This window comes from Delphinus delphis, chromosome 6 (assembly GCF_949987515.2).
Source record: "Delphinus delphis chromosome 6, mDelDel1.2, whole genome shotgun sequence".
Lineage (NCBI taxonomy): Eukaryota > Metazoa > Chordata > Mammalia > Artiodactyla > Delphinidae > Delphinus > Delphinus delphis.
The window spans coordinates 85,978,204-85,999,665 of NC_082688.1; the positions used below are offsets into that span (position 1 = coordinate 85,978,204).

General features: G+C 40.8%; 1 protein-coding gene across 3 annotated transcripts in view; it reads left to right on the forward strand.

Annotated features, from left to right (window-relative positions):
* The window catches only part of AOPEP (aminopeptidase O (putative)), a 374,694-nt gene that overhangs the window by 278,439 nt on the left and 74,793 nt on the right, over positions 1–21,462 (forward strand). For all 3 annotated transcript variants that reach the window (XM_060014998.1, XM_060015000.1, XM_060014999.1), the window contains exons 12-13: positions 12,452–12,514; positions 12,918–12,992. In XM_060014998.1, the coding sequence (XP_059870981.1) occupies positions 12,452–12,514; positions 12,918–12,992 (138 nt within the window). The remainder of the gene's footprint in view (positions 1–12,451; positions 12,515–12,917; positions 12,993–21,462) is intronic.

Below are 21,462 nucleotides of genomic sequence, written 5' to 3' on the forward strand. Positions count from 1 at the left end.
CCAAAACAACAAGTGAGAAAAAGCAATTGGTTGAACAAAAAAGTGTCTTTATGTACCTTCTAAAGCATTCAAGGGATGGTTCCCGTATCTGCTTATTTGCTTTCAAAAGCAAATGCCAACTGGAGTCCCTGGCTTTTGCCCTCGTTTGTCCCCTCTGCTGACCCAGAGGAGGAGAGTGTCAGTGGCACAGCCCGGTGGCAGCCAACCAGCAAGTGTATCAGGGGTCAGGGTAACAGTCAATGATTGTCAGACTGTCCAAATGTGTGTTTAAAACAGGGCAGCGTTCGTGTCACACATATCTCCGAATGGCAGTTCTCCAGGATTTATTGGTGCTTGGTAACGAGCGTGTTCAGCTCATTCAGCAGAAGACCCCATCCTTCCAGGTCAATCCTCCGCTTTGGGCCTTTACAAGCTCAGTATTTTCTGCTTCTGATCCTGTCTAGTTATAATTGCTACCATCACACTCTGAGTGGGATTCAGACAATCTGATGGATAAAACGCAAAGCTGCATTATTCTGAGGTTAGTGAACAAGAGTGGAGGCTGGATGGAGGAGCAGAGTCAAGCGTGTTATATGCAATGTGCTGTCTTCACAAAGCATGCGGTAGTGAAGTTTTGTTCTGCAATCGTCTATGTTGGAGGAAGGAGATAACTGATACATTAGATGCAGCTTTGGAGAGAGCCCTGCACCACTAAGCTGTGTGCCTGTGGGCGAGCCACTCGTCTTCTCTGAGTCCTCACTGCTTCTTTGGGGAATGAGGGGAACAGGCCTAGGTGAAAGTCACAGCCACTTTGAGCCTCATGTCACCGTATGCTGTGCCCAGTACCTCGCTGAGGCCTCAGCTCCTGGTTACCTCTGAAAGGAGGAAGTTGGAATTTACTTTTCCTCTGAGTGTCTTCCTTTCCTCTCCAGGAATCTGTTGAATTGCCCTCAGACTGAAAACTTGCCCTTAGTTAGGAGTGATATCGGGAGAGTTTTCATATGTTTTGTCCTGAGTGGTGTTTTACAAACGTACACTATCAAAAAAAAAAAAACCCTGTTCATGCCTTTCTTTTCTCTTCCACTGGAAAATTGCTATATGAAAGGTTATTGGGAGAAATCTTAAGTAATAATCAATCTGCCAGAGCATTTATGCTGGTTGATCATTGAAGGATAGGCACTTGCTACTGATTAAAATCAATTATTCACAGATATTAACCTGTTTGACCCTCAGGAGATGAAAAAAATTTTGGTAGGGTTGTTAATGTCTTAAAATTCCTGCATATCAATAAAAACTGCAGGTGAGTTTTACCTTGGGCCGTGGCAACTATTGCTAGGATACATTTTGAGACATAAAAGTAAGTACTGGTATATGTCTGTTGTCCAAATGACCTTGGGAAACATCGTCCAGTGAATTCTAGGTTGCTTTTTGAAGGAGGGGAAAACATTGGGGGCAAATGCTCCAGAAGGAGCACTTCCTTTTTATGCTGCTTTTATAGTTAAATCAGAGTATTTGCCACTTTAAAAATAAAAACAGAGCCAATAATGAAATATTTATGAGAAATTGCTACAGTGATTGCTGCATAGTTAGTAGCAGAATGTTGCAGTGCTCCTTATACTGAGAAAGTAGAACCTATTAGGTGTTGAGGTATAACAAGAAATGATTAAACCCAGATGCTTTCCTAAAATTATATTTTCAGTGCATTTATATGTCTGTTACAAACTGTGCTACATGCTAAAAATATTTTCCTTTGTAGGCCGAGGGAAATTTCAAACCACATCGAGGGCATCATAGATCAGATGGTTTTTCTTAAGAGTGTTAAGGGCATCCTGGTTGTTATCAGCCCAGACTTTACAATATGATAGTATTTATGCCCCGAAGAGTCACAGTTCGGTTCTTAATTTCAGCAACTTTATTGGCATGAAAATGCATGGGAGCTAGGCCAGAGTCAATACATCAGAATGGAGGACTGAGACTCTAGGGGCACAAGTGACAATGCGACTAGACTGGAGAGAGCCCCCTTCATCCCTGTGGCCTGTTGCCCTGGGGAGAAGTCACCCCCCAGGTCCAGTGGCTCCTTTGGCCTTTGCTCCAAGCACTCCACCTCCTTTTCCCTCTGTGCTCTCTCCCTTTTCCCTCAGCTATGCGTGCTGAAACTTCATATTTTGTGCGGCCAACCAAAGACACATTCTCTTTAAGACTCTTCTCGGTTGTATTTATTACAAAGTTGGCTTCTCCTGAGTTCTCACTGGTTCTCTGCTTCTCAACTTGTATTTCTTCAACACTGTCATTGATTTTGTAATTGAGGGATGTCTGCCTGGGTTTGGCATAAATACTTACAGTGAATTAAACTGTAAATGGTTAAATCCAAGAATATAGAGGTAGTGTAACTCCCTACAGAATTGTATTTTTTATTTAATCCTTCTCCCCTCCCCACAGTGCACTGGGGTATACTATTTTGCCTGTTAGAATATCCAGAATGAAAAAAGGGCTATCATTTTACTGAGTAGGTGCATTTTATTGAGTACGGTGCTCAGTACATTATACGTAATTGCTATATACTTTTTCTAGTCACAGCTCTCTAAGACTGACATCATTATTATACCCATTTTATAGATGAGGAAAAGCAAATCTGTCTAACTAGAAAGCCCAAGTTCTTAATTATTATATTGGTTTTAAATGCATGTAGCTACTATTAGGATTTTAGATGTTTCTGCATCTAGCACCAGATCGTGCTGGTATCTTCAGAGAAGAACGTAGAAATATCAAATTTCATTTTACGGTCTTTCTGTAACAACAGTGGGCTTATTGTTTTGAGCGAGGTGGGGTCAGAAACAGCACGATCTCCTTTATAATCAGGCATACGAGGAAGACAACGTGCTCCATTTTGTCCACCAGTCCTTTGGGAAGGGACAGGCAGTGGTTTGCAGCGCCTCAGACGTGTCATATCTCTGCAGGCTCTGTCCAGTGGCATCGTGTCTGTGTGGTGGGTTTTTATTAGGACGTCACAACTCGATTATTTTGAGACCTTTCAAAGATTACTTAGGTTCATAATACGAGACCGGCGTTTGCTTCTGAGGGGAAAGAGGAAGGGAATTAGCATTTACTGGTCTACTTGGTGCCTCTCCCTTTATGCACCATCTCATTTCGTCCTCAGCACAGCTCTGCGAGGCAGGTTTCCGAAGGGTTGTGTGACATGCTCAGGGTTACATAGCTTCTAGATGGCAAGAATGGAGGGTGCCTAGGTCTAAGCTCTCAGGTGTGTATTTCCCATTACACATGGCTTTGTACAGAGGTACTTAAGCCACATTCACAAGCCAGCGCCGAAAACAGCAACAGCATATTTGGTTGTACATTAGCATGATTTCCAGTGCCCTTGAACCTGAGAGCAAGGTAGTGAAATAGGAAGTGCTCAAATAGAAGGCAAAGCTAAAACAGACCACAGTATTTAAACTGTAAATTGAAATCCATAATTATAAAAACAATCAAGTGACCAGAAGATTGTTAGGTTTGAGATTCTAATGTACCTAATATTAGTATGAATATGAATTAACTGGGTGGATTCTTAAATTCTGCATATTAAGAGATGTTTATGAGTCTAATGAAGCTCTAATGTTCTTTGTGGTTCTTTTCCATCTCATGCTACTGAGCACAAAAGCTGTGTTGTGTGCAGAATGGCTGGGTTTATCCCTACTAGAAAGAAGTTATGTTTGGTATCTAAAGAACAATGAGAGTTTACTGCCTGGCTGACCAATGGTGGATCAAGTTCACATTCCCGGGCTCCTACTCTCCCACCTACACATGCAGGGGGTGGAAGCAGAGCAAAGGGAGGGAGGATACCTCCTCTTTTCATGGGGAGAGAGAGAGAGAGAGAGAGAGATGTGAGCTCAGGATTTCCTAATATGGACACAGCTGGGCCTGTGTAGCATTAAACACTGATTTAATCCACCGCTGGAGGAAACATCCTACAGAAAGTAGAGATTAGCAGCCAATTAATTCTGGCCCTTCCCGTTGTTCTTCTGGAACATCTCTTATATGGATCTAAATGTTTGGTGAACACACATTCTGGAAAGTAGCTTTTTTCGTATATTATTTACATTTGGGACAGCCATCTCCCCCCAGTTGTGATGGATTTTGTTCTTCCTACACTGTGTGTGTATACGTATGTACGTGTGTGATCCTATTTCTCTACAGAGGTAGGATGACTTAGGCCCATTCCTCTTGTGACTTTGCAAATTGTGACTTCATGGGGTTCCTTTGGGAGACCAGATGATAGGCAACAGAGTCTGAGTGCCAAGATTTTTAAAGATAGAAATGTTGGAAAAAGAAAAATAGACATGCCGAGGGCCACAGACTCCAGGGAGCACGGGCACTCCATGTGCACACACTTACAGATACCACACCCATTCCAGTTTAGGGAATAACCAAAGGGACCCAGACGTGAGTATTTGCTTTTCAAGCTAGTGAAATGTTAACATATAGGTTTGTGTTTTAAATTAGTGACTAATATCACGGGAATCCCCTGGTGGTCCACTGGTTAGGACTTGGCACTTTCACTGCCGGAGCCCGGGTTCAATCCCTGATTGGGATTAATAATAATTAATAATAAATAAATAATATAAGGCATTTTGCCAGAGTAGTTTCCCTGTAGCATTGATGTAGTGTGTCTTTCCTGAACAAGGAAGCCCATTTGGTTAGAGCACGGTACCCAAGACTCAAGCTACCCGGGTTGCCTTCTGCGTGAAACAGTAGCTTTTGCACGCAGCAAAGGGCCTTTTCCATTGGTAGCCACTGTCCCCTAATCCTAGCCAGCAATCTTCCAAATGCAAAATGCTTGTTTCCAGGGAATGTGTGGCAGCCATCAACATAATTAGAGCATTGTTCACGGGGGAGGAGTGGGAAATACCACCTCATGTATACAGAATTCCAGGTCAGCACTAAAATCAGGGGCCCTGAAGACGAGGATCTATGCTCTTTCAGTCAGGATCCAGAATCATATTAACCAGGAACCTGGAAAAAACTCTAGACAGTCAAATATCCATCCATTCTTGCCTTCCTTCTGGGTAGTGTTGAGATCTTCCATTTCCACTTCTTTTTAATTCTTGTGTGTGTGTGTTGTGTGTGTGTGTGTGTGTGCGCGTGCACACAGGCACGCTTAAGGAATCTTGCCCTGAAGTTTATCCCTAAGAGTAAGCTATAGGAAATGCTACCCTAGGTCAGCCTGACAGCCCATCCTGTCCAGCTTTGTGTCTGCCATCTGCCCAAAGGGACTTATTGTAATAGAACACAATAGGTGGCTGTCCTCTGTGGCATTGACCTTGAAATTTAGATGTCTCTCAGACACCTGGAATTTCTTCATAGTAACCTATTAGAGATGGGTCATCATTAAAATGATCCAAACCAGTGGTTCTCAACACAGGCTGCCCATTGGAATCCCTGGTCGGGGAAGGGGGGACTTGTAAACTGACTGATGCCTGGGGCCCACTTTCGAAGATGTGAATCTAAGTGGTCTGGAGTGCCTCCTGGGCACTAGGATTTGTAAACCCTCCTGGTGATTCTAATGAGCAGTCAGGGGTTGGCAACAACTGATCTAAAACCATACCTCCATAATTTTGTATTTCACCTGTGAAACTCTTTAAGATTATAGTGTCCAAGAATGTTAAGTGCCTGTAAAGAACTGCAGTCATATGGGGATTGAGGAGGATATACTTATACCTGTTTTCTAAAATGTCTGTTTCAATAGACCTTTATGGTATGGGATTATATTTTACGGGCTGTGTTTTAATGTATGGTTGATCTGATCCACATAATAAGCAAATATCTTAAAGCGAGACAGTCGGGCTAGATGTTCCCTAAGCTCTCATGCTAGAGTAGGAAGAACACTACATTTCCAGCCAGGAGGTCTAAGGGCCACACAGTATGAGATATTAAAAGCACTATACTTCCCTGAGACTCAGTCTCTTCATCCTGAAGATGGGACAGTATGAGAAACAAACAGAACAGTCTATATGTGGAAGTGCTTTGTAAACTTAATCTTGTACAAAACTGGCCACTCTGGTTCTTTCTACCAGTTCTGAGGTTCCACGGTCTCTGATATATGTAGTACTTCAGCACTTTTTTTTGTCTTCAGGTCACTTTCCTCCAGCTTCTAGTGACGTTGTGTTGCTTCTTAGTTCCGGTAGTCTACACTTTTGATAAGTAACAACTGCCTTCTCTTGTAAGCACATCGCATGTGTCATTTGATCTTCACAACTCTATGAGAAAGAGGCTTAAAGAGGTCAGACAGCTAATATGTGGCAGAGCCTGGATTCAAACCCAGACAGGCTGTCTGCGCACTCTTTATACCATGCTGCCTTACCGCCTGGTCATACTAGTCTCCTGAGGACAGGGATGGTGTCTTATTCATCTTTGTGTTCACAAAGTCTAGTGCTCTGTTTTGCAGTAGGCAAACTCAATGTGTTTGTTAAGTGAATAACCCGTCTATATGTTCCTCTGGTTTTGATATCAAAAGTGATAAAATACTTGGTTGGTTAACATTTTTATATTAGTCCTCTGTGATGTTTGTATAGTATTATATTTCTTTTGGGCTTTATTTTTTTAACAGTTCTTTTCCTCAAATTTTATAAATAGGGTATAATCATAAGTCCTTACCTTCTATACTTCACTTCTAAGTGTTAATGGAGCGAAATACTAGAACCATAAAATTTTTTTCAGACCCCCTTCCTCCCTCCAAAAGAGAAAAAGAAATTTAAAGAAAGAAAAAATAAACCCAGAATATTTTTATTTATTTATACTCCTCCTTGTTCAAAAGAGAGTTAAGCAAACTCTTAGAAAGCAAAATATAGCATGATAAAAGTAAATTAAAATAAGAAAACTGAAGCAATGTGAAAATAACGTTAGGAAAATAAGATGGGGCCAGGAATTACATTAGCATACAATATGTACCCCCTGAAGTTCCTATACTTGGCTTGATGTAGGGTCACAGAGCTTTCTAGAAGAAGGAAAAAGGATCAATTTGCAGTGTTCATGAGGTAAAACAAACCAGTTGCCTAAGTCCAGCTATTCCTGATGTTGATACTACGGGGAAGTTTTTCCTATGGGTCCTCACAGAAAATTACTATTTAATATAATAAACAACCATCTAAAACCATCCTTACAGTAAACACGGTGATGGATTTTATGGGTTGTTTTTCATAATGCACCTCAATAAAGGTTGATGGCTTCTTCCCAGAATGTAATGCGATAAAAGGAATGTCCCGGAGCACCAGTAAGATGCATCCTGCACCAGCTGTGAGGTGGTCTGCCTTAACCCAAGAAAATCTTAGACTTTCCTGGGCAGGAGTTTTGGTATCCGCAAACTCTGTGAACCTCCTGACAATTGGTGTGTTGGGTGGCTGTGCACCTTGGTGTATTTTTCTCTGGGGAGCCAGTAGTTGATAGCAAATGCTTCATCAGATTTTCAGAGGGGATCAAGAAATGGAAGAACTGAGCACGCTACCTCAGGCAAGCTCTGTAAAAGTTTTTGAGCAACAGTGAGTTCAGGGTTATGGTTACTAAGAGGAGAGATTCTGTCAGCCAGGTCACTGCGAAGCAAGTGTGGGATGGATTTCCTTTTTTGAAAACTATGCTTTATAAGGACTTCCACTGAGAAGTTCATTTGGCAGGGCCAAAATCTTCTTCAGAAAGAAATCAGGCATTCATTCTAACATACAGACAAAATGGGCAATAATACAAATTATAATTTTTCTAAAGTCAAATAAGTCAAATATAAAGATATCATAAAGGAATGTTACATTTTAAAATGAAAGAGCAAAATTTAAAGACATAAACATTGGCTAACTTTGCCCCTACTCCTTGCTTGTTATTATTTGCAACCTGAACTAACCTTGATTTTATTTCCAGACATGTGTAGACTCTTACCTTCTAATTTACCCTGAATATATGTTGGCTATAGAGCCCTTCTGAAGCCAGCAAAAGCTTCTGGACCTTTCTACCTTGTTTGGTATTAAACAGTCTTTTGACTTCTTATAGTGGATAGTTTTCCCTCTGCTGTGCATAAGGGAGTATAATTTGCCATCTGAAGCTGTTCAGTCTAATTAAAGGGCTTCCCTCATTAGCCCTTTCAGCCTTCTGGTTGCCTAGGAAGGCATGCTGCTGCTTCTCATTCCTCTGGACTGTACCTCATCACCAAGCAGAGGCACACATCCATATTAACAATATGAAATTTGTATCACTGTCATTTTCCAGTGAAAGGAGTCATTTCAAGGAGTTACTTCCTCTCGACTAAAAAAAGAAAACAGAAAAAGGATTTTCCCTCCAAAAGTAATCTCCAGCCACTAGGTTAAGTAATGCTTTTATTTTAAAAGCAATGGCATTTCCCTCAGCTTCTGAAATTGTCTTCAGCTGTTATAAACTGCTTTGACAAGAAAGTTTCTTAAAACATTTTTTTTTAAAAAAAACTTGCATCTCTACTAGACAAGCCATTTTTAAAGATATAATTAAAATAGAAGACATCTGTTTTTAAAAGATAGCTTTAAAGTGCTTTCACCACATTTTCAAAGACAGTTATTAGAGTATTCATCCCCAGCTACAGAATTCAATTTTTTAAAAAGTCGTCTTCTTCAAGTTTCACTGGGGTCCTTCACTGGGGTCCCCTGATGAAGAAAGGTAGATTTAGGTGGACAAAAGGAGAAACGTGTTGAGGTTATATTGAACATGCTCAAAGAGAATTAATACTTTTCCAGGGTCATGAAATATGTTAATATTTCATTCCAGATTAAATTCAGCTCCTACCACCACTTTGGGATACAATTTTAGTGAATAATATATGAGGGAATTAGGAACTTTTATTTCCCATTTCTATTTTATTTTTTAAAAAAGGTCATTTTAGAAGTACCCTGGCAATGTAACTGAAAACCCATGGTGTCTCCTTTTTAAAAATGTATAATTCTGTGCTCTTTACAAATTAAGATATTTTAGTAGAGCAGGAGTTAATTAGAAAGATCTTCTTCTTAAGATTTTCCCCCATGAAATTTCATATGCCATTTATTCAGTCATTTATTCCTCTATCCTTCCATTCACTTACTTAACACATTTATTGAGCATCTACTATGTGCCAGGCAGTGTTTTTAGTGACTGGACAAAAATCAGGAACAGAAGGGACAGGATCTCTTTCTTCCTGGACCTTAAAATCCAGTTGGGGAAATAGATATTTGATAAATTAATAAAAAATAGTTATAATAGAACTGTATAACACAAGAGTGAACCCGAATGTAAACTATGGACTTTACTTAATAATGTATCAAATATTGGTTCATTAATTGTAACAAATTCCTGGCACTGATGCAAGAAATTAATAATAAAGGAAACTGTGGGTTATGTTGGCACATGGGAATTCTGTGCTATCTGCACAAATTTTTCTAAAAAATAATGTCTCAATAAAAATAAAACATTTTAGGGCTTCCCTGGTGGCGCAGTGGTTAAGAATCTGTCTGCCAATGCAGGGGACACGGGTTCGAGCCCTGGTCCGGGAAGATCCCACATGCCGCGAAGCAATTAAGCCCGCATGCCACAACTACTGAGCCTGTGCTCTAGAGTCCACGAGCCACAACTACTGAAGCCCGCGCTCCCTAGAGCCAGTGCTCCACAACGAGAGAGGCCAGTGCAATGAGAAGCCCGCGCACCACAACAAAGAGTAGGCCCCGCTCCCTGCAACTAGAGAAAGCCCGCTTGCAGCAATGGACCCAACGCAGCCAAAAATAAATAATTATTTTAAAAATTATTTTAAAAATAATAAAAATAAAAAATTTAAATATCTATAAAAGATAATTACTTTCAAGGAAATAAACAGGAAAACACAGTGGGATGACATAATTTGGATTGGGGAGTGAGGAAGACCTTTCTGGGGAAGTGTTGTTTAAGCCCAGCACTAGAGAATAAGTAGGAGCCAGCCAGGCAAAAAAGAGAAGGAAATGCATTCTCAGTAAAGCAAAGTGATACCATTTGAACTACCTTTGTAAATACCATTCTGGTTTCTTTGTGGAGAAGAAAGATTGAGGGGGTGGGTTTGGGGGGCAAGAGGACAAACAAGGAGACAAGTTAGTAGGCACTTAGAATGGACCACAGCTTTTGCTACCCACTCAGAGTCCTAGAAGAGCAGAGTAACAGTAGGATGTTTTCTTGCTCAGCTTGTGCCAGAAACCGTTAGATTCTCTGTGAACTGGGTGCTAGCAAGAAAGGAGACTGTCAATGGCACCGAGATGGTGTTCCCAGGTCTCAGTTCTTAAGATCTTTCCACTGGCTCAAAGGGATTTTTAGAATGAGGAACAATCTTGTGTGTGTGTGTGTGTGTGTGTGTGTGTGTGTGTATTTGAGACCACAACCAGATGAAAATTATAAGGGGAAAAAGCTTTCAAGTACTAACTACCCAGCTGTAACAGCAGATTTTCATAGAAGTCTGTGTAAGGTTTAATTTGCAATAGTTATCTTTCTTCCTGCTGCTGGATTGTTGGAATTTACTTTGGTTTTTGTTTCTTCTAAGACATGTTTTTAAATTGTTGCTAAATCAACAAAGAGGACACTTAAGAGAGGTACATTTAGGCATGGCACTGTACATCAATATTGAACTGTTTGTATCAGGGAATCTTAGACATGGTGAATTCCCAAGAAAAAAAATTCTAGTGGGTAAAGGGAAATGTCAGTCAGTGATAGATTTCTATTGATTCTGGAACTGTTATTAGTAGCAGGGAAGCTTAAATAGTTCAAAGTTTTATTTCCATTTAAAATTAAGCAGCTCTGCAATTACATAATCCACTTCATCATTTGTAATTTTAACCTGCCTATATTGATGTGCATTTGAGGCTTGAAAGACTATCTATTTTTGTGCATTTCGTTTACAGTAAAAAAATTGTATGCGATGGTTGTACATTATATATAAAAAGATTCGATAACACCTAGAAAAAATCTTTAGCAAACGAGCATGCATTTCATAGCACTTAGCTAATACCGGTTAATATGTTGATTTAACTCTACATAGGGTTTTTTTTTTTTTTTAATTCCTGTTAACACAAACACCAAGTCAAGAATCTCCCGTTTGAGCAGTCCTGTTGTTTGTTTTAGGAAACAGAAGTGCATCATCAATGTAATTTTAAGTTAGTCCAGTTATGAATCTGGGATGAAGGGATAAAATAAAGTTTTCCACTCTGATGTCTCCATTAAGAAGCTCCCCTTTGTGTAAAATACTCCATGGCAAAGTTGCTTCTATTTAAAGTAGTGAGTTTGATCTTGGCTTTGATCTAAAGCTTTTGATCTTGAAAGAAGGATGGAGTAGCAATAAAGAGAGGGCAAGACAGATTTTCTTTAAAGAAATGCGATAAAGTTAAAGGAATGGTCAACATCAGCAAACGCGAGTGCGACCCGACTCTTCTCCCAAAGCACTCACCCCCCAGGCTGGTTCAGCCCACTTCTGATGAGGATGGAAAGAAAGCCTTTTGGGGGTCGGCGGAAAAGACTGAGGGTATCTCACACTTTTATAAACTGAGTGGAAAGTTTACCCCTATTTATGAAGACGTATTGACCCTTTCTTAAATTCTGCTAGTCGCTTTGGAGGGGTCCACAGGCCGGGCAAGCGCGGCGCCGGCCGGGCTCACCCAGAGCGCGTTAGCTCCCGCGACGCGCGGGCGGAGCCCCGGGTTCGCCTTTCACGCGCTCGCGGCTTCTCCCCCAGGAGGTCACCTGCCACCGCCCCGGAATCCGGAGGGGCCACTGAAAAAGATCAACTCAATGGCGTCTAATCCATTCCCAGAGAAAACTCCATTAGGAAAGTTCCTTTCCCTCCGCGAAGGCCATCTGGACACTTAGGTTTCTGACCCGAAGGGCGAGTTCAGGCTGGCCGCGGGGTTGAGGGAGCTTTTGCCGCTAAGCCTTTTCGCCTGCCGGCGGGCAGCAATTCTGCTCCCACCGCGGTCAAGAAGCCCTTTCGCGGTACCCGGGGTCCCGCAGGCTTGTGGGCTGGAAAGGTAAGTGCGCGCGCCGGGGATCGGCCCGCGCGTGGGAGGGCGCGGGCAGGACGCAGGGAGGGGAAGAAAGATGTTTGCGAAGAGAACAATAACACAGGCGGAGCGCCGGCGGGGGTGGGGGCGGAGGCGACCTGCGGGGAGGGCGGCGCGGCCGCCTATACCTTTAAGGCAGGCCCCGCCCCCGCCCAGCGCCCGCCCGCCGCCCGCGCCGCCGCCCGGGCCCCGCGCTCGCCCGCCGCCCGCGCTGTGCCTTAGGTGTTGCGGGCCTCGAGCGTTCCCCGCTCTCCGGCGGGCCGGCGGGGCGGACGGCCCTGGGCGCGGGTTCCGGCGCCAGGCTCCCACCTTCACCTACCGCGGGCGAGGTACGGGGTTGGCGCGCCGAGTTGGTGGGGCGCGGGGGAGGGAGGCTGGGGCGGCTCTCGGGAAAAACTTGACTCTGTCCCCTTCCCCCGCAGCCGCTGCAGAGGGAGCGCCTGGCCGGGGCGGAGTGCGGGCTCGTGCGGCAAGTGAGCGCCGAGGTGAGTGCGGGCGGCGCGGTCCTTGGGCTCCCTCCCTCCCCGGGCGGTGGGTCGCGCGTTGCATCCCTGGCGCGGAGACCCCGGTCGGCTGCGTCGCGTGGCAGCGGTGGGTAAGATGGCCCTCGTTCGGGGGCTCTGGCTCCCACCGGCGCGGGGGCGGCAAATCGGGCCGATAACGGAGGGAGCGGCCGGGGCGAAGGTCGCGGCCTCGGCTCGCCGCAGACCCGAGGGCCCCCTGCGCTGAGGCGGCCCCGCGAGCCCCGAAGGGTGCCTGTGGCTCCCCCAGGTGAAGCCGAGGAAGGCTATGTCGCGAGGCTGTCGATCGTTTGTTTCTCACGCTGAGGGGCGGCCCGCAGGACCCGTCGTTCTGTGTTTAAAATGCCCTGTGGTTTTTGAACTTCAGGTCGCCAAATGGGTCCGAGTGAACAGGAGACCCCGAAAACGGAAACGAAAGGAGACAGAAGAAGTGTTGGAAAAGGTAGGGGTCCCCGAAAGAGAGCACTGGATGGAGTTCTTGATCAGTCTCCCCGTCTGGCCCTGAATACTTGGTCGCAACGACAGAGTAGCTTTTTTTTTTTTTTTAAAGTTTGCAGTAAACCTTAGATATACCTGGATAGTTCTATAGAAACGCTGGTTGATAATTCTAGTGACTTATCAACGTACTGTGTTCTCAGGAAGTTAGAATGACCCAGGATAGAGATTTCTTTCATGTTTATTAAATAGAGCGTTAGGACATAAGCGAGTTCCATTATTACATTAGACCAGTAGTATTTATTATGGTATTATATTATCATATAACTATCTCTAAAAAAGGGGGTTGTTCTGAATAAGTCACCCACAGTATCAGGTTTCTCTGCTTGGTCGTGACAGAGACAGTAGCACACTCATTCATTTAGACTTTAGAGTACTCTGAAAAATGGAGAGAGAAAATGAAAGAAGTGTATTACTTTTGAAACACTAGGAGAGATTTTATTTACTAATGCAAATGAGAAGTTTGTTTTTCTACACTTAGAATTTCAGTATGCTACTTTGCAGAAGTTTGGACTACCTGTTTTCTCCTGAAATTGGGTTAAGTCAAAACTTGATTTGTCATTGTAATAAGTAATACGAAATAAGGTAAGTAGTCTGTCGTTTCCTGAGTGATTTCATTGAAAACTCTCAAAAGTGAATAACGTTTTTACAAACCTTACAGCAGATATGATTTTTGTTGCTTTAATTATTTTACTGTTTTTTGATTCTTGAAAGCACCAAGGGATTAAAATAGCAGTGTGTTGTTTTTCTGCTGCTAGAATGTATGATGAATCACTTCTGATTCTGAAGCCAAATTCTTGCTGATAGCATTGCTGCCAACTTCTGTGATGTGTTGCCTTAGTATGGGCATTGCAGCGTCCGAGAATGTGCACAGAGCACATCGTAATGAAGGTGATACCAAAGTTTCAGAGTGCATTTAAGGATACCAAGGGCAGCTTCTGAGAGAATTACAAAAAGAACTGGCCTAGGAGTACAGTCATTTGTAAGGAGTCATCCAGTGTGTGAAGAGTGTGACTCTTTAAACCAAGAGTCACATATGTCACTTCAGTTAAACAGTAATAGAAAAAGTTGTCATTTTGAATGGGCTTGAGTTTTCTGACCATACCTTGACATGCCATGGTAGGTCGTGTTTGTTTAACTTTCATGGTCTAGGTGTTCTTAAAAATGTTTGTGAGGTGATGGATAGATGAGATCATAAAATGTCCAAAGAAGGAAAAAGAGTTACGGCTTATTTAGTATTTTAAAAAATAGTTTTTAGCTGTTATTTTTTTAAACCCAAAGTAAGATTACCCAAGCACACAATGTATCATGCATAAAAGAAGTGGAAGCCCTTATCTTTGTGGATTACCAGCTACCATCACTACCAAAATCTGAATTTGAAGTAACCGTTATCTGTGACACCCAAGACCTGACCACTGCCTTCTGAGAATGAGAAGGGTAGGGACTGAGGATTTTGCCTTCCAGGAAAACTGGAGTTCTTCATTGAGCCATTTCTCCTGAGAGAGGCTGTTGTGTTGGAGCTTATGGGGAGGACGCACTTTTGACTTTTCTTAGAAATTGTGGGCAGCAGTTTTGAGGAGGACGTGAAAATGAACTGGGTTGAGACCATCATGCTGAGCTTCCTTTCCAGGAATGGAGCTTAAAGCTGACTAGCTTTGAGGGTGGAGGTGGGCAGGGCAAGAAGGTGGGAGATTTCAGAATTGTATCAGACAATATTAATTATCAGCGTCTCCCGTCTCTCCTTCTGGTTCTGCACAGCGGCTGAGCCCTTTGCCCACTGTTTTGCCTCTGCCGCACCTGGGAGAGAGTTTGGAGCTCACTGAGGCAAAGCACATGCAATATTTTCAAGGGCAGGGTTTAGAAAGGGGGAGCGATCAGCTGCCAGGGGCATGAGAACAAGTTCTGAAAGGCACAGAAGCTACCCTGCAGCTGGTAGCCGAGGTGTGTCGTCTGATTGCCCGAGTGTCTATTCCAAAACGCAGATCAAATTCTGTGCTTATGGGTATTCAGATAGGTCATTTGTTAACTTTTTGCTGGGATTTGAACCTGTTATTCGTAGGAATGTAGGTAGTTAACTTACTATTGAGTTTAGTAAGTTTTTTTAAATGTTTGCCATAGCAGAAGTCAATTTTTCTTTTTTCATGCGTTTACTGTTTCTCTGCAACGTTAGAATAAAACTATGGTGTTTTCTGCTTTTATTCATTTGATGTAACTGTAAAATAAGAATATGAGTTTTAGTCGTTTCTGGTTGGTTGTACATTTAAAATCTAGCCATTGCTTTTATTTGCCTACTTTGTCTTTGCCCCTTTCTCTCCCTCCTGCTGCCCTTTCCTCCATCCCGTAAGTCTGTATTTGCACCTTCAGGCCTCAGGCAGAATTCATCCCTGATGGGTGAACTTGTGGGATGACTGGTCTGTATTTAACTATGCAAGGGTCATAACATTTTTTCTCTGATTTTTACTGACCTGCTCGAGGAAGGAAAACAGAAAGCAGTGGTGCAAGGCCAGAGTCTGAAGAGGGGCGTTTGGTGAGGAGTTAAACGTTAAAGAATGGAATCTTACAGGAATGATTATTTCCCCCCCTTAAAATCTTGAAGGCGCTAAGTGGTAGGCATAACCTGGTGTAACTTGAAATACTAGTTGAGGTTTTCAGTGAACTCAGAAGGAGAAGCAAAACAAACTTATACTGTGCTCAGCTGTGGGTTAAAATAACGAATAATGAAATAAAGTAAACTGGGTGAATGAGAGGTACCACCGGTAAAGTGATTTAAGATGCTCTCCTGGCCTTTCCTGGCCTACTGCTGTGTTGTGTCATTCCCACCCACCCACCAGATAGCTCTACTGTCTCTCTGTGCTGTCTTACGGATTTTCATTTCTTGTCTTTTCTGTAGATGCGTCATTCTTTTGTCTGCATTTTCTCCTATTTTCTCTGACACTTATTTCCATTTTACTTTATGTTTTAGCCCTTTTTCCACTGGTGTAACTGAATTCCTTTACATTGTTGGTTTTTTTTTCTTCAACTTTAGTTACAAAACTCACCTCTCTTTTGCTTCTGGTCCTCAGGTATTTTCTCCTTACATTCTGATATTCTTCCTTTTTCACTATTTCGAGTTCCTTTTATTTAGTTTGAATAATTTATGCAACAGAAAGGCAAGGGGAATGTGAACAACTATACAAAGAACAACTAGGATGAATGGGTCAGCCTGCTCTGCAAGGGGCGGGTCAAACAATGGCGATTGCCACAGTGGATTGTATAATGTATATTTTAAAAAATAATGTTAATAGATTTTACTAAATGACTACTGGTTTTGGAAGAACACACATTTTTTTTTTCCTGCTTTTATTTTTAACTGGTTCAAAGATAAATACAAATTATCTATCATATTGAAAGATTAAGGACTAATATAATGTTCTTATAAATATATACTTGATAACACAGCATTTTCGATAATTCTTTAATCAGTATTCTAAGGATTATATAATAATTTATGAAGTCATATATTTGAAGAAAATATCTGACTGGCATTATGATTTTTTTAGAGGAAGAAAATTCCAGTTTTCATATTTGAAAGAAGTACCTTTTCTACTTTATGCACATCTGAAAATAGAACAAATTTTAAAAATACTAATTTCTAGTCATCAGTAAGTAATATGATGTCAGAAGTACTCATTGGCATACTTTCAAAACATTGAAACTTCAACAATACTAAGGTTTGCTGTTATTATTAACAAGAGCTCCTTCATGTGTGTCTGTTTACAAGCAAGTGTCTTGCTGAGGGTAAGATTGGCCTCTGTTACGATTAGTCATAAGAAACGCTAGGTGCAAATGGTCTCCAAGAAAAGCACCCTTTAAGGTTACCTTAATTATTCTTTTCTGCCAGAACCTGAAAAATAATACCCGTAAGCATAAAATTGTTTAAAATTTGGTGAAGTTTTCCTTGAAATATTGAGCGAAACATGAAAATCTAGAAAGATGGTTGTGAAACTGGATTCATAGCATTTAGCGGCCATTTTAGTGGGATCTAAATGGTAAATTCTATTTTCTGAGTCTTAGAGAGAAAATACTGGAACTATTTTCTTTGTGACAGTATCCTTCCTAAATTCTGGACCATTTTCACTCAGCTTTTTCATTTGTTCTTTCCACACGCTTGATTCTGAACTGAAATCATTGATAACCTTGATAATAATTCACAGAAGATTTTTTAAATCCAACTTGGCTTATGCATTTTGCCACATTTATTGCGCCTTTTAAAATTTTACACATTCTAGGAGAATGTTTTTATTACAATTCTGATATTGAAATATTCAAAATGATAAAGGTAGGTACAAATTTTAAACTATTTAATAAAGTGCTTTACTGCTATTTGTCTTTTGTGACAAAGATCTGTTTTCTATTTGGTTTATGATTTCTGGAAAACAGTGTTTAAGACTAATAAAAATTTTCTGTTTTTTTTCTTGGATCTCTAACAGCAGTCGGCAACGGTGTTAGGCTTGACTCTGCAGCTCTTAGGATTCAAAGCTTGGCAAAACGGCACAAGATGAATTTAGGGAGTGCTGAACCAAAGGGTCCCTTCTCTTTATAGGCACTACCTGCATTTAGCAAAATGGTAGGTGTGGGCAGCCACTCTTCTGTAACTGAGGCAGCATTCGTGTTGAGTGGTTTCCCAGGCACTGGTGCCCTTTCCTCTTTTCGAAAATGCTCTTGCCATGTGAGAATTCATAACTAGTCTACATTTATATAGCTGTAACCTCTTACAATAGCTTCATTGATACTTGATCTCGTAGAAAAGCTTTATGGATTCTAATGAGTCACAGCTCTTGAGGCACCAGCCGCCCTCTCTTACGCCTTCCCTATCAGTGAGTGGCTTTGTGTCCTCTGTTGTACTGATTGTGCCTTTGGATGACGACTTACTTGAGTGATAGGAGGAGGCAGAATAATTTATTAAAAATAATTACAAAGAAACCAAACAAAAGGGGGAATTATAGCACTGTTAATATGCAATTCATTATTTTATTGCTGAAATATTTGGAACTCAGTCTTTTTTGTGCGTCTCCCTCTTTTCCTTGTAAATCCCTAACAAATACATAACTTATTAAATTTTCTGTACCAGGTCTCAGGTTAGATCTGGTTTCACAAGATCTTGGTTGTTTTTTTTTTTTTCCCCTTAGCTGGACCAAGGAAGAATTGCTGATAAAATGTATTTTTGGTAGCCTCAGGAAGGAGGTCTGATCTGTATAATTTTATAGGATTAAATTTTCATCGATTTTGTAGATTTTTCTTAAGAATCTGCAGTTCTTTAAAGAAAAGTGAGAATTTTGAGTGTACTAAAATTTCTTCCCATTTTCAGCTGGCATGATGGGGAAAATTTAAGTCATCCACTTACCCTCATGCACTTATTCACATATTTTAAAAAGAATCTTTGAATGGAACTATTACTGTAATAATAGCTGACACTTATCATGTGTCAGACACTCTTCTCAGTGCTTTACATGTATCAACTCATGTAACTGTACCATTAAAGTAGTTTCACAGAATAGCAATATGATATGTCAGATGCTTTGTGGAGGTAGATGAGTTATAAACAAATCGAATAATTGTTGTAGAAAAGAATGCTTTGGGCAAGACTTAAAAATTCTCTTTAACCCAGGCTATTGACATTCCTAGACCACCAACATAAAGCATACGTTTCTAAGTTAGGAAAATCTCAACCAGCATGTATTTTGGAAACACTTGAAAGTGTGCAGATAATTACACCATTGTTGATTTTAGCAGATTTGATGCCAGCAGCCATCAACTCTTATGTGCCGTGAGAGATGAAAGCCATTTTAATATAAAACATAAGAGTTTGGCTAGAAAAGGGAGGCGGGCAGAGGAAATTTTTGTGACTTTTAGTTTTATAGGAAGCATTAGTTACATTCCTGTGACAGAATGCTTTACTTGGCAATCATTCTCATCTCAGGCATTTTAATGAGCTGCTGTTTTGTGCCTGGTATCATGTGGCACTAATAAGATGCATTATTTTAGTAGCACCTACTGGTGTCAGTGTAGTTTAGGGCCTGTCATTGTTTCCATTAATCTTCTATTTTAGGAGGCCGACACTAGCATGTGTCTTTAAGTCTAGCCAACATGTATTTCATTTATATTTCTGGGTCTCTGCACAAAGGAAAAATGACACTCAAGCCTTGTGTTTCCAGTACTTAGAAAAGGACCTGATCACATACAGCCTCAATAAATATTTGTGGAATGAATTAGATGAGTGAATCTCACAAATGGTACCTTTCTATAAAGTTATACCTGGCTTTTGCATTTAAAAAAAATTTAATGTCCAGGTTTTTATTTTGTTCTCTAATGACGGAGGTTTCCATTAAAGCACATTTGGTAGAGCTTTCCTGGCTGTCGTGGGTCATCTTTTTCATCTCTTCTACAAAGAGAGCTCAGAGCCAGGAAGACTGACACTGATCCCAACTCTGCCACCTAATTATGTTCCTTAAGTTTGTCGCTTGACTTTTGCTTTCATCTGAAAATTCTTTCATTTAATAGGCCAGTTAAGCCAATTTGTATTAATTATAAAATTAATATTTACAGTTTTATGATACATTTTTTTCTCTTTTGTCCATTTTTTGGCATTTAGGAAGGCTTGTATTTTTGTTCTAATGGTTACTTTGACATGATAACACATTTCTGCCTCTTGTCCACTTTTTTTTGCTCATGTGTATTGATTTCCTGCTGTGAGCAATAGTAAAATTAGATACTAACCTTTTCTCGCCCCACCCCACTCTGTCTTCCATCCTGTGACTTGAGGTGTTACCTTTTAGCTTCCAGGTAAATACCTATGACACAAACTAATAGTATTTTTCATATAATCTTCCCGTCCCCTCTCCCCTTTTTGATAGTTGTACCTCCAATGTCAGAGGATGTAACCATTACATATTATACTGTATCCTTTATAAAATCACTTAGTTTTAATTCTGCAAGTCCATCTATATTTAATGCTCATCACCTACCCTTGTATTGATCTTCAGTCAGTTTGGTTTTTTGAAGCTAGTTTTATAGTGGGTTTCTCAGGAAGAGCTTGGGGCAGCAGTAGTTCCTGAGTTCTTGTATGTTTATAAGTTTTTGTTCTTTATACACGAGGGTCAGTTCAACTAGACATAAAATCCTTGGCTCATATTTTCTTTAAGTATCCTAGATATGTTCCTCCATTGTCTTGCATAAAGTTTGACAGTGGCCTCATTTCTTTTCCTCAGTGACCTGGTTTTTTCTCCTGGATGCCCAGATTTTTTTCTGTAAATTCCCCAAATTTTTCTTTAATATAACTCATTGTGGGTCCGTTTTCCCAATTGTCACTTGCTTTTGAGCTTTATTTTCTTCATCTGTAAAATGAGAATAATGATAACTGTTTTTGCCTGCTCAGGGAGTGGATTTGAAGACCAAATGAGATGCCGTATATAAAGTGCTTTACGTTTATTTTACTTTCTTGTTACCCTTTAAGATGCCTTGTTGTCAGGAACTTTAAAATTTACAGTACTTCATTCTATAGTCAGTCGGATTTGAGTTGGCTTTATATTTGTGAGAAATCTAAAGTGGATACCCTGAAGTCTTCTGTCTGTATTCTGGCAGTGAATAAACTCACCCTGATCCACTTGGGTAGAATTGCTGGCCTAAAAGCACTGGTGCTTTTTGAAAGTATCTCATCTAGAAAACTCCACCTCCATTGTATTCTTCTCATACTCTTTCCTGTCATATGTTAGTTTCCCACACAAAACTCTGGGGTTATGTGATTTTAGTTTATATGTGCATAAAACAAGGCAGAGGAAAAAAAGTTAAAGGACTCTATTTTTTCAGATAATGAGGAGAGCTGAAAACCTAAATCAGTCTAATCAGTCAACATATTTTCTTAGATTTGTTGTATATAAGGCCCTGTGTAAGAAGCTGCTGGAAAATGCCAAAGAAACAGGAGATGTCATTTCTGGCCATGGGAGATAAAACACACAACATATCAAAGATCATTTACTACAAGCTAGCATGTGATAAATAAATCTAAACCAATGTAGCACAAACTAAGGATATGAGCATATGATGCATTTTACCTGAGGCTACCCTGGACTAGAGTTTCCATTCCTGGACCTTGTTTTGATAAAGCAGCCCTTTACACATGCAGGCTGGAAGTTATGGTGGGAAATGGAGTAATTGAATTAACTGAATCCATTTTAATGCTTTTACCTGATTTGTAAGCACAGATAGGGGTTTGATTGACATACATATAAATAGTGTTAGTGTCTTTATTGAATATATGATTTTAAAAAATAAATCCATCCATGTTTTGCAAGTAAGGCTGGAACCCATCATAAAAATTCTTCTGACACTTATGAATCAGAATGATTTGGAAACCCAAGGCTAGAAATGTAATACTGTTT